Source organism: Bombus vancouverensis, chromosome 17, assembly GCF_051014615.1.
Source record: "Bombus vancouverensis nearcticus chromosome 17, iyBomVanc1_principal, whole genome shotgun sequence".
NCBI classification, from domain to species: Eukaryota; Metazoa; Arthropoda; class Insecta; order Hymenoptera; family Apidae; genus Bombus; species Bombus vancouverensis.
The window spans coordinates 6677061-6690477 of record NC_134927.1 but is presented as its reverse complement, the minus strand read 5'-3'; the positions used below and the strand labels follow the sequence as shown (position 1 = coordinate 6690477).

At 27.3% G+C, this 13417-nt stretch overlaps 2 protein-coding genes across 2 annotated transcripts; one reads left to right on the top strand and one right to left on the bottom strand.

Moving 5' to 3' along the window:
* The first annotated feature begins 68 nt into the window (after positions 1-68).
* Dcr-1 (Endoribonuclease Dcr-1) lies at positions 69-13036 on the top strand. Its single transcript, XM_033349542.2, has 21 exons — positions 69-280; positions 365-480; positions 581-740; positions 850-1145; positions 1688-2538; positions 2632-2810; positions 3045-3196; positions 3300-3441; positions 3548-3778; positions 3853-4032; positions 4119-4332; positions 4414-4586; positions 4662-4840; positions 5030-5283; positions 5353-6530; positions 6605-7177; positions 7243-7474; positions 7553-7773; positions 7858-8023; positions 8107-9294; positions 12913-13036. The coding sequence occupies exons 1-20, from the start codon at positions 221-223 to the stop codon at positions 8352-8354; spliced, it is 5805 nt and encodes a 1934-aa protein (XP_033205433.1). The 5' UTR covers positions 69-220; the 3' UTR covers positions 8355-9294; positions 12913-13036.
* Positions 9379-12056, bottom strand: Nprl3 (GATOR complex protein Nprl3). The gene is made up of 8 exons (XM_033349543.2): positions 11965-12056; positions 11653-11819; positions 11262-11533; positions 11097-11192; positions 10816-11034; positions 10420-10753; positions 10169-10345; positions 9379-10092 (listed from the first exon to the last, which is right to left on the bottom strand). Exons 1-8 carry the CDS (start codon positions 11981-11983, stop codon positions 9718-9720), a joined length of 1659 nt encoding a protein of 552 aa, XP_033205434.1. The 5' UTR covers positions 11984-12056; the 3' UTR covers positions 9379-9717.
* Positions 13037-13417: the final 381 nt, after the last annotated feature.

Here is a 13417-nt window from a genome sequence, read left to right as displayed (position 1 = left end):
CCTTTCATATGCATGAAAGTATGTATATATATAATATAGTGAACACACAAATACCTATTGAGTATAAAAATTTTCAACCGTTATCACCTTAGCCTAACCTTAAATTATAATTTAATACAAGATTAAATAATAAATCTTAAAAGCATAATCTTGTTTTTGTTATAGTTGAGAATAACATTTTATCAAATATCTTATTAAGATACTGAAGGTTATAGATCCCATGGCATTTCCACTGAACGATCAGATTTATACAAAATCTTTTACACCTAGAGAATACCAAGTAAGAGAGAATTTTCTAAATTATTTAAAGGATTTTAAGAAAATATATTGTTATATACAATATTTAAAATAAATATTATTGCAGGTAGAATTATTTTATGCTGCTAAAGATAAAGACATTATTGTTTGTTTAGGTAAAAATTATGAACAAACTTTTATTGTTATAAAATTAATCCAAGAATTTGCTACAAACAATAGAAGGTAATAATATATAGTAATAGTTAGTTTTTCTTCTTGGAGAATTCTTGCATTATTTTATTAAATTTCTTTTAAAATTATTTATTGCAAATTGTTAATTTAGATTATTAAGTGAAGGAGGAAGACGATCATTGTTCATATTGACAGATGAAGAAAAATGTACAATAAAAGCAAGCTACATACAACAACTGACAGATTTAAAAGTATTATTATGTGACACTTGTTCACTTACAGAATTTATAGAAAACTTTGAAACTTCTCATGTAAGGAATATTAGTGTCTTATCATTAATATGTTTACCAACATATATTATTATTATTATACTACTAACTTCTTGAATTTTCTATAAATTATTTTTAATAATTTTTTTAGGTACTAGTTACAACTGCTAAGACATGTGCACAATTATTGACAGATGGAAAAATTTTACCATGTCAGATAAATCTAGTCATAATTGATGAGTGCCATAAATCTATAGACAATAACAAGCTAAAATTTATTTTACAAACTATTTTGGCATGTGAGAATGTTCCTAGAATCATTGGATTAGCTGTACCATTGTTTAATTTAACACAAGAGCCTGGAAGATTAGGACTGGAAATAGAAAAAGTAGAAGACACATTTCAATGTGAAGTTGAAACAGCTAGTGATATATTATCTATATTGCGGTATGTATATTCTAGTATGCAAGATAGATCTTATGGTTAGGGTAAGAAATACAAAAAATTGATTAGTATAAAAAGCTTTCTTCTCATAATTTTGCTTGTTTCATAAGTTCAATATAATGTACTAAGAACAAATCTTTTTTTGTAAAAAAATTTTTAAAAGTATTAGTAATTGGTTCTATTAAGTCTTAAATTAAAGTAAACATATGTACATTTTATCTTTGAGATAACTCTATGCTAAAAGACACAAATATATTAAATTTAAAAATTTTTTAGCTTATTACAGAATAATTAATTTTTCTAATATTATATCTTAATATTATGTTAGATAAAAAGGTATTCAGAATTCTATTAAAAAGATATACTGCAATTTTTAGGTGCATGATAGATATATGAAATGAAATGTAATCTTAGGAAAATACATTTTAACATTTCTTCTTTACATTTTTTTTTTCTATTTTTAATGAAACAAAAAATAAAGTTATTATAATTATATGATTCTAATATATGATATTTTTACTCAATAGTGATCTTTTTTTAAATAGGTATAGCCCTAAGCCTAAAGAATATGTAATAGAATATGCTAAAAATGAAAAAGGAAAATTACATACTACTATGGAAAACTATATATTGCATGCTCTTGAATTTTTACGTGATCATCGTCATGATCCAACTGAGATTTACAATGAAGAATTTTATGAAGACATCCAAAAAATACCAGATCCTACAGAGAAACCTTTTGAGATGATGCAAGACTTTCTGTACATATTAGAAACTCTTGGACCGTGGTGTGCAGATCGTGCTGCACTGGCTCTTCTAATTTTAATAGAAAAATTAAAAGTAAAAACACCTTATGAAAGACATTACCTATTATTAAACATGGTAGCATCTGTTTTCACAAAAATACGAGCTTTATGTGATAATACATTTGAAGTTTTATCTGAAAAGGAAAGAATATATAAATATACTACTCCAAAGGTTCATAGATTATTGCAAATTTTAAAAACATATACACCGTATTATAATAAAAATATTAAGAAGACTGATAATAAACTAAATGAAAATATTCCTCAAAAGTTACCAGTAAATAATAGGGGAAAACCACCCAGAGCATCACGACACATGCGTGGTATTACAGATCCTGACTCACTTTGTGGAGTAATTTTTGTAAATAAGGCATTTGTGGCAAAAGTGTTGTTTTATTTGTTAAACGAAATATCTATGCATGATAAAGACTTACATTTTTTGTCACCTCTTTATACGATTGAGAGGAATATTGAAGATATTAGTTATTCGAAAGATTTAGAAATAGAACATAGAAAACAAGAAGAAGTTTTGAAAAGATTTAGGATACATGAATGTAATTTATTAATTTCGACTTCAATTTTAGAAGAAGGTTAGTCACTAATTTATCTTATTATTACTATATAACTTATTTTAAATGCTATTTTATTAATACTATACTAATATACCGTTTTATGTTTGTTAGGTATAGATATTCCCAAATGCAATTTCGTAATGAGGTACGATTTTCCAAAAACTTATCAGTCATATGTACAATGTAAAAGTCGTGCAAGAGCTACAGATGCATTATATGTGTTATTAGTACCACAAGAAATGTCAAAGGAGTATATATGGCAGCTAGCTCAATATCATTACATAGAAAAGGTATTAAATTATGGTATATTCTTTTTAATTACTTTAATTATTCGTTATGGTAAAATTTAATGGAATGTATGAACTGGATCTGATGTTTGATTAATGACTATATTGTCTGCTCGATTTAATTTAGTCATAAACTTCAGTGTGTACCAGTTTTAATATCAGCCATTTAATGTGGTTCATTACCTGTGTCCATCCCAGTCGAAAGTTTTAATGGAAGAGCATCAATCTATTTTGTAGACTTTGTTAGTAAAATGTTCTAATAACGAACCGTCTGAAGAAGAAGAAAATGAAGCAGACATGTATGCTGCTATGATACCACATTATAAACCGCTTGATGGAGATAATGCACCTAAAGTTACTTTTAATTCTGCTATATCACTAGTAAACAGGTAGTATAAAATTATGAATAGAAAACAACGAAAACACTTTAAATATTTTATAATCATAATTCTAGAAATTGTTTCATATTATTATAAAATTTTATTTGTTTAGATACTGTGCAAAATTACCTAGTGATACTTTTACAAGGTTAACTCCAGAATGGTCCATTCGAGAAATGATTGTTGATAATAAATTTATGTACACATGTTCTTTACGACTTCCTATAAATTCTCCAGTAAAATATGTTGTATTGGTAAATATTTTTGTTCTTTATAATGGAAGCATAATATTAAATCTTCTCCAATATGTATGTGTGTTTGTGAATTATTGTATATTATACTATTAAGATATTATTTCAGTCATATCCTATGCCTAATAGAGCTATGGCAAGACGAATGGCTGCTTTACAGTTATGCATTGATTTACACAGAAAAAATGAAATAGACGATAATTTGTTACCCATTGGGAAGGAAAATTTTAAAGCTAAACCAGAGGATGCAGAAGTACCTGCTCTACCAGATGAAAGTAAAGTGAATTTTTCTGAAGCTCGACCGGGAACAACCAAGCGCAGACAATATTATTATAAAAAGGTTTTATTCATAAAAGATAAAAATTATAGTAATATATACTTTATTTAATCCTAATATTAAATTGTGCTGCATAGACAGCTGAGGCATTAACAGATTGTAGACCAATAATTGGAGTTCCTTCTTATTTATATCATATTAATCTGGTTTTGAGTTGTCCTTTACCTGAAGAGCAAAATACAAGAGGTCGACGTATATATCCTCCTGAGGAATCAGCGATTGGTTTTGGTATAATAACATTAAAAGAAATTCCTAAGGTAGTCATAATTACACACACACACACACACACACACACAAAATGTGTAAATTGTTTGCAATATTAATCATTAACTTCCCATTTTAGTTATGTCCATTTCCTATTTATACTAGATCTGGGGAAGTTCATGTAAAATTAAAACTTAGTAAACAGACTATAGTTCTAAATGAAATGCAAGTAGAAAAAATTGCTATTTTTCTTAATTATACTTTTACAAATGTATTAAGATTACAACAATATTTGATGCTTTTTGATCCTAATGCTTCAGAGAACTCATATATGATTGTACCTGTGAAATTAGGTAACTGTGAACATTCTTAAAAATATTATCATTATTTATATTATATCTGATATTATATACATACAAATCTATTTTTTTCAGATGAACAATCTGACGTCATTGTAGATTGGAATTTCTTAGAATGTATATATAAAAATCGAAATGCAGGGCCAACTAAAGTTCCCGAAGAAATTAGAAAAAATTTCAAGTTTGATGCATCAAAATACCATGATGCAGTAATTATGCCGTGGTATAGAAGTCAGGATCAACCTCAGGTATTTTAATGAAAATCTAATATGAATGAAAAAACGTTACAATTGAAATACATTATATTTTCTTGCTCGTTTTAGTACTTTTATGTTGCTGAAATTTGTACAAATTTAAATCCCAAATCTTCTTTTCCTGGTGATGATTATAGCACTTTTGAAGAATATTATCTTAAAAAATATGATATACAGATACAAAATTTAGATCAACCTTTACTAGATGTGGATCACACATCAGCTAGATTGAATTTTTTAACACCAAGGTAGATATCATGCAAAATATATGATTATATTTCAAATTGTTTTTATAATTATATTTATAATTGTTTTATTTATAATTTATAATATTTATAATATATATATATATATTATATATATACACACAATATTATTATTAAATAAATATGAAATAAAATAAATATACTATATTTATATCAAATATTTTATTTTAGGTATGTTAATCGGAAAGGTGTTGCTTTACCAACAAGCAGTGAAGAAACAAAACGGGCAAAACGGGAAAATCTGGAGCAAAAACAAATTCTTGTTGCTGAATTATGTGCAATTCATCCTTTTCCAGCTTCACTTTGGAGACAAGCAGTTTGTTTACCTTGTATTTTATATAGAATTAATGCTCTATTACTTGCTAATCAAATACGGTGTCAAGTTGCACGAATGATAAATTTAGGACAGGAAAATTTAAATTTCGGTAGATATAAAATTATAGAAGTTACTTCTGGAGTTTTCGTTTTTTGATTTTAATGTGAAAATATTTTAGATTTTGAATGGCCACCATTAGATTTTGGTTGGAGTTTAGCCGAGGTTTTAAAGAAATCTAAGGAATCTGAAAAAGCAAAGTTAGCCAGAAATGAAACTATCCAACAAAATTCTACAAATGATACAATTGATAATAAATGTCAAAATATACCTAAAGATATAATAGACAGTTTACACAAATCAGATAAAGAAGACTTGAATGAAAATAATTACGAATTTCAAATAAAAAATGATAAGATAATCGAAATAGGGGAACAAATGTCAAATGACGAAAATGAATTAGAAATCGGTACTTGGTCAAGCGACATGGCAATGAATTCTCTGGATTTTGAAACAAATAATTTAAAGTCATTTCCCTTAAATGTAACTGTTTTACCAAATGATTTTAACTGGAGTGATATTCGATACGGATCCCCTGCATGTGAATCAGATTTCGACGGTTATGAATCAGACGATATTTATAGCGATGGATTTGTCGATACTTCCGATGAAAGTGAAGATGAAAATAGGGGGTTACGAATTGCTTACATGGGAGAAAATATTGCAGAAGCTGTAGAAGACGAGAAACAGATGTCTAAGCAAGAGACCAATAAAAAAATTTTGGATTTGCTAGAAACTGAGAAAAGTTTGGATGACGTTTTATGGTCGTACACGGAAGAGAAAGAGAATTCTTCAATTACGAAGCATAGACAAGCTCATTACGAATTTGCTAAAGTAAGAGAATGTGAAATAATGCAAAATGGATCTTTTATATCCTGTGATAATGAAATTGCAATAAAAAGAAAAGCTTCATGTAATTTACAATGTGAAGAAAATTTGCCAAATTATAAACACAAGGATTATGTAGAAACTGTAGTCGAAAAATTCACTAAAGAAATATTAAATAACAATGATACTGTACAACTGATAAAAAAGGATTCTAATCCATCGAAATTTACATATCATTCAGATAGTAATCTTTTTAGCTTTGATTTTCAACCAGAATTAGAAAACCATACGGGCCCAAGTCCCAGTTTAATTTTACAAGCTTTAACTATGTCCAATGCAAATGATGGTATTAACTTAGAACGTTTAGAAACTATTGGTGATTCTTTTTTGAAATATGCTATAACTACTTATTTATATTGTACATATGATAATATACACGAAGGCAAGCTTAGTCACTTGAGATCTAAACAGGTATACAAAATTCGAAATATTAATTAGCTTTGTTGGTTGTAATAATTTATTTTAATATAATGAAAACTTTTTAGGTCAGTAATTTAAATTTATACAGATTAGGCAGACAAAAAATGTTAGGTGAGAGCATGATAGCAACAAAATTCGAACCACATGACAATTGGTTACCTCCCTGTTATTATGTTCCAAAGGAACTTGAACAAGCATTAATTAAATCTGGTGTACCTTCTACTTTGTGGAATCAAGCCGACATTCCAGCTTTGCAAGCCGTAAATCCTTCTGAAATAACTCAATTAGTTCGAGAAACGGAACAAAAATTGGGTGTCATGAAAACTGAACTTGATCGGAATGAGACATCACTTTCGAATAATTTAGATAACATGCGTTGTTTTATACCGTACAATTTAATTACGCAACATAGCATTCCCGATAAAAGTATCGCAGATTGCGTGGAAGCGTTAATTGGAGCTTATTTAATTGCTTGTGGATCTAGAGGTGCATTACTTTTCATGGCTTGGTTAGGGATTCATGTTTTACCTACAGAAGAGATTACAATTATACAAGAATCAGAACCAAGAGAAAGAGTTCCAGGTAGTACCCCATATATAAAAGGAACAAACGAAAAAGGACAAACAACATGGACACAGGTATCTATAATTGATTTATATAGTTATAAGTAAATATCATATATAAAGCATATCAATTATTGTAGATTCGTTATGGAAAATTGGAAGAACCACAAAATCCCTTACTTCGATACATTCCTGATCCAGAGCAAGAATTAAAAATGATGCTTGATGGTTATGAAGAATTAGAGAAAAGTATAGGATATGAATTTCATGACATTAGTTATTTATTACAAGCATTTACTCATGCATCATATCAACCTAATAGGCTGACAGATTGTTACCAACGTTTGGAGTTTCTTGGAGATGCTGTTTTAGGTAGCAAATAATTGGTTCTTTTCATTCTAGTATAATTTCCAATAGTGAAAAATTTAATGTAAAAAATTATAATTCTAGATTATTTAATAACAAGACATTTATATGAAGATGGTCGTCAACATTCTCCAGGTGCTTTAACAGATTTACGATCCGCCTTAGTTAATAATACTATATTTGCTTCTTTAGCTGTAAGATGTGGTTTTCATAAATATTTTCGACATCTTTCTCCTGGTCTAAGTATTGTCATAAATCGTTTCGTTAGGATTCAACAAGAAAATGGACATTCTATTAGCGAAGAAGTAAGAAGCTTTAAACAAATTTGCTTATATATATGCATTACATGTGTGTCTATATTTCATTATTATTATTTGTTTCTTTCTAAGTATTATTTAATTGGAGAAGAAGAATGTGAAGAAGCTGAAGATGTAGAAGTACCAAAAGCATTAGGTGATGTTTTTGAATCACTAGCTGGTGCAATTTATTTAGATAGTGGAATGTCCTTGGATGCAGTATGGAGCGTCTATTACGCCATTATGAAAAATGAAATTGGTAACTTTTTAAAATATCTTTTATCTAATTACAAAGATAAATTTTTTATGAAAAGAAACAACAGGGATATTTCACCATTTCAGAACAATTCAGCACCAATGTTCCTAAATCTCCAATTCGTGAACTATTAGAATTAGAGCCTGAAACAGCAAAGTTTGGAAAACCAGAAAAATTGGCTGATGGACGAAGAGTTCGAGTTACAGTGGATGTTTTTGGTAAGGGCTCTTTTAAAGGAATTGGCAGAAATTACAGAATTGCAAAATGCACTGCAGCAAAGTGTGCTTTAAAAAAGCTGAAGAAGATGCAGAATTATTCAAGAGATAAACTATGATAGCATATACAATATTAGATTAAAATGAAAACATAAAATAAGATTGATTTCTGTATTACTGTTAAAATATATTTCTACAAAATTGTATTCATAAATACTTATAAATTTGTAATATAAACAAATTTTATGCATTCTAGGCTAAAATAACATTGCACTAACGTTATAGAATGGATTTATGAATTGCACGAATTAATAGAAACGATATATATCGAAGTTTATTATTACAATTAACGAAACAAAATTTTGGGGAAGAAGCGTAAATATATTATTATATTGTAAATATTTAAACAATCATATAAAAAGTACTTAAAAATTCCAAAACTATTTTTCAAATATGCTATATTGAAATATGTAGTTCTGGCATTCAATGTATCATAAGTATTAATTTAATCAATTGTAAGTAACTTTTTTCTATGACATAAAATATCTTTCGAGCATCTCATTACCTTATAAATTATGCAATTTGTTGTTTACCAATTTTCCTCAAAATTCTAGTCAACACATTATATGCTTTTTAAACATATTTTCCCAGTATTAAAAAGATTTAGAACCGGTGGAATTTTTTATAATAGAAATATACACACTAAACATATTGTATAGAAAGATTAATATGTATTAGGAAAATTAATAGCTAAATTTAAAAAGTTAAAAATTAATATCTCCTTTCTTAATGAAGTTGTTTCCAATGAAGTTGTAGAATTTTTTATACCTTTAAATTTTTATCAATACCTAATTATTATTTATTAAGAAATTGGCAATTTCGATTTCAAGTAAAATTATGAAAAATGTATAATCTAAAACGGAAATTACATCATATGGTCATAGTTTTATACAATATGATAAGTTTAAGATTGTTATATAATGTTTATAGATTACAACATAACATAATCGTAGTAACTAGCATTACTCTTCTTTTTTTGTAGAAACGAATATTTGTCATGTAAGTTGTACGAATTTTTTGTAATAAATGTTTTTAATTACATAAAATAAGAGAATGAATTTTAAATTGTGCTATAAAATTAAATTTTTTTAATACGATACAATAATTTTATTATATGTATATTTAAATATATTAAAACTTTCAATTAGAAATTTCACGATGGTTATTAGACGACATATATATTTATAGTTTTTCGAGATTCGATTGTGTCTTTAATAATGTGTTGGTTCTGATGTTTTATGAACATTGCAGTTCACGTTTTCGAGGAAGGCTTGAAACAGAATAGTATTGTAATGTTCACGAACCATTGGAATAAAGACCAATGCGCTATTAAAAACACGATCAGAACCCGAAGAACCACCCGAAGAAAATATAATATATATACAATTTAATATCTTTTTATATCAATTTAAAATGAAAATGTTAAGAGCCAAACTGGCTATAAAAAAGAGCTATAGCAGGATCTTCACATTTGCATGTAATTAACACGTCTCGAAATTTATCTAAGATTTGTAATAATTGCGATCTACGAATATTTTCTAAATACATAATTTCTTCTAAATGATGACCTCCATTAAAATAACCAAGACGGCATAATCTGTCAAGTAATTTTCTGTCATCAGAAGGAATATCATACTCCTCTGATTGATAATTGTATATTCCATTTTCTTTATGAAGTGTTATTGATAGTTCTTCATTTATATCAGTTGAAGTACCTTTTGGAACATCACTTAAGTTACATGCACTACTACTGTCTGTGATTTCATTTATATTATGATTCAATTCATCTTTTGCATCCTTAAAAAATATGTGGCAAATTATAATTAAGAAATAATTTAATTTATAGTTAAAAAATAAATTTCTTTAAACTTACCAATGATACTCGTCCGTGTACAGTTGGCATATATTGTACATATGTATGTAGTTGTAAAAGTAAATGATTCTTTAATAACCATATTATTATTTTTACTAATTGTGTTTGTTGTTGTGACTGGCTCAAAGGATTTAACTGTTGACTTATGGAAATTGGTAGTGAAAAATCACTGAGAACCTATTACCAGTAGAAATTTAATTTTACATACAACTCGAATAATATAAAATTATATAAACAATTCTTTCACATACCTGTAAAAGACAAAGCCCAGGAAATTCTTCAGAAAATACCTCTAACAATTGATTTGTAATAATAGCATCTGGTGATACAACATAAACATTGTTTTCACAAAGAGGATAAATTATAGTAGCTTTAGCCCAATATATTAAATGCCCAGTCAATTGAAAAACTTGAGTTAGTGTTAAGTCAGAATCAGCAGCTAGAGTTTGTAGACTCTTTAAAGGACTATACATTTGGATTAGGCGTTTAAGTGCAGGAGAAGAATCTATTGGAAGTGAATCTAATAAATCCAAAGGTTCAATGAGTAATAAAATACCGTGATAAGGCCTTAAACTGTTTAAACACCTGCAATAAAGTTTAATGTTCAATATTTACTTCAATTTGTAATTATTGTATATAATATTTACCTGTCTATTATTTCAGGATTGATAACAAATCCTTTTTTATGAGATTGATGAACTTTTTGTGGGAGACAGAAACGTACTTGAATCCATTTATTAATCATAATATTGATTATACCAGAAGTAGTAAGACTACTAAACACAGACTTCAAATCACGTGAAAGTGAACTTCTTTGCAATATTAATTCATATGGTGACTCATCGCAATCACTTTCACCTTCTGATCTATAAATACATATAAGAAGTTCTGATTGTTATTCTTTTATCACACATATAATTCTATATACCTAGTAGCAACTTCATCATGAGTAGAAACCATAATCTTTATTTCTTCTGTTAAAAATCCACATCTCTTTTCTTCATGTCTCAAAGCTATGCCTAACCTAAGATAAATAACACTTGAAATTTTGTCTTTCATATATCATGCTTTTATAATATAATATATGACAAACCTTCTACTTAAATCATAATAACATTTTACTATAGAATGGCTAGCTTGAGCTTGAAGGGCAAAAACTATATTAAAAAGCATCGAAGAATTAACCTCTTTCATTCCATGAGATGGAACTAAAGTTGGGTGTCCAACAAAACGGACATCATTTACTTTTAATTCGAACTTTTGTTCACATAATTCTGGTTTAACAGCAAATAATGTAGATAATACTTCATCAGTTACTCCAGTCAAATTTCCATTGCTTATGTTAGAGATTGGAAAAGGTAAAGACTGTTAATAAAATTTATTGAATGTTATTAAATTACTTTATTTGTGCAATGATATCATGTGATATTGAATTAATAACATTTGTCGCAAAGAACTAGGTCAGAATATTATATGAAACAGACCTGTAATAAATCCTCCGTGATAGTCAAAGAATAAGGATTTTTTCTTCTAGTACATTGATTAGAATCTCGTGTATGTTTCGCTACGTGTGGATATCGAAATAAAAGTCTATCACCTTTACTATCACTTTTCACAAGAATTATACTCAATGGATTTATCTCCATAACTGCTGTTAATTGATATAGAGGTTATATGAAATCTTGTCATCAATAAATTATTAACCAGAAAAGTTAATTAGTTAGAAAGGAAATCGGTAAATATATAATCGGCAAAAATATAAACTCGAAATAATTTTATATTCGAGATATAAATACCATTTTTCTGAGTAAACATTTTTTGACATATTGTTCATTACGTTTTACCGGAACCACGCGGTTTAGATATTACGCTATTCTTAAGTTTAACACACATGCATTTTGGTTTTACAAACATGGTTTTTTAAAGGTTCGTTTAAAAAATTTGTACTGCAAATTCATAGATATCATATGATTATAATTAAACATTTAATTGTATGTTTAAGTAGTCAAATTGTTTCTCGTGTTTAGTGTACTGATTACAGTGGTAATGTGTTTAAACATTTATCATTCTTTATCCTGTTTTTGAATACTATAGGATTGCTTTGTCTCCAATCTATGTCTATTATAATATTTTAATAAAATTTATATTTTAATTTAAGAAACAACAATCTAATCACCTTACATTAATTATTGTCACTAGCAGAATATCAAAAAAGATATTGAAAAACCCAAGAACGACTTTTGGAATAACGTCTGATTGCACTTATACTCATACTACTGACAATACATCTAAAGACTTATTTTATTCATGCAATTAATTCATTAATGCTTATTTACATTCAATATTTTTGAACGAATTAAAAATAAAATTTGTAAAATTATTATATGCAGTATACATACAATTATTAAATACTATAAAATTTTAATGTGTAATATATAATTCTCTCTCTATATACATTGTACATACATATAATACTTTGAAATTGTATCTTAATACACTGTACCTTTTTCTAAACTTTAAATATTGCGGCTACGCAATAATCTCCTGTAAATATGCGATAAAATACATTAAGCGAATAATTCTAAATAATATAATATATTTTACTTTTTTAATAATATGAAAGACATAGTTTAATTACGATTGATAAAGATAACATCATTAATTTTTTTAAAATCATACATGTACATTATACGTAGAACATTATTGCATGAATAAATTAAATGATATTATTGTTATTGTTACAGGCGCAAGGAGTAGACTGGCTGAAGAAATTTTCTCCGCCGTTCAATACGACAACGCGTGCGCTTTTCTTCCGGAGGAGCCAGTAGTCATTCTAATGGTACTTTCATACGAGGGTGTTGTTTAACGGTGAGAATGTACTTTTCAGTGTTATTATTGTTTTCTTCGTACTTAAAAATAAATAAGACAATGCATATGATATTGTTTTTATCGTTCACCTATTTTTTCAATTAAATTGACGATAATATAAAAACCAACATTAGGAATCAAAGGTGTTGATTAATGACAGAAAAAGCAAAGAGTAAATGAAATATAATAACATTATAAATATCAAATAATTATCATCTTGTTAAATATATAATAAATGTTTACCTCATATTGTTCCTTTTAAGTAAATTAAAAATATAATTAATCAAGCAAAGAATAAGTGATTTAAACAAATTTCGTTTCGCTTAACCATACAATGAAAATTAGTCATTATTAATTAACTATTTCTGTAATGTTAATGAT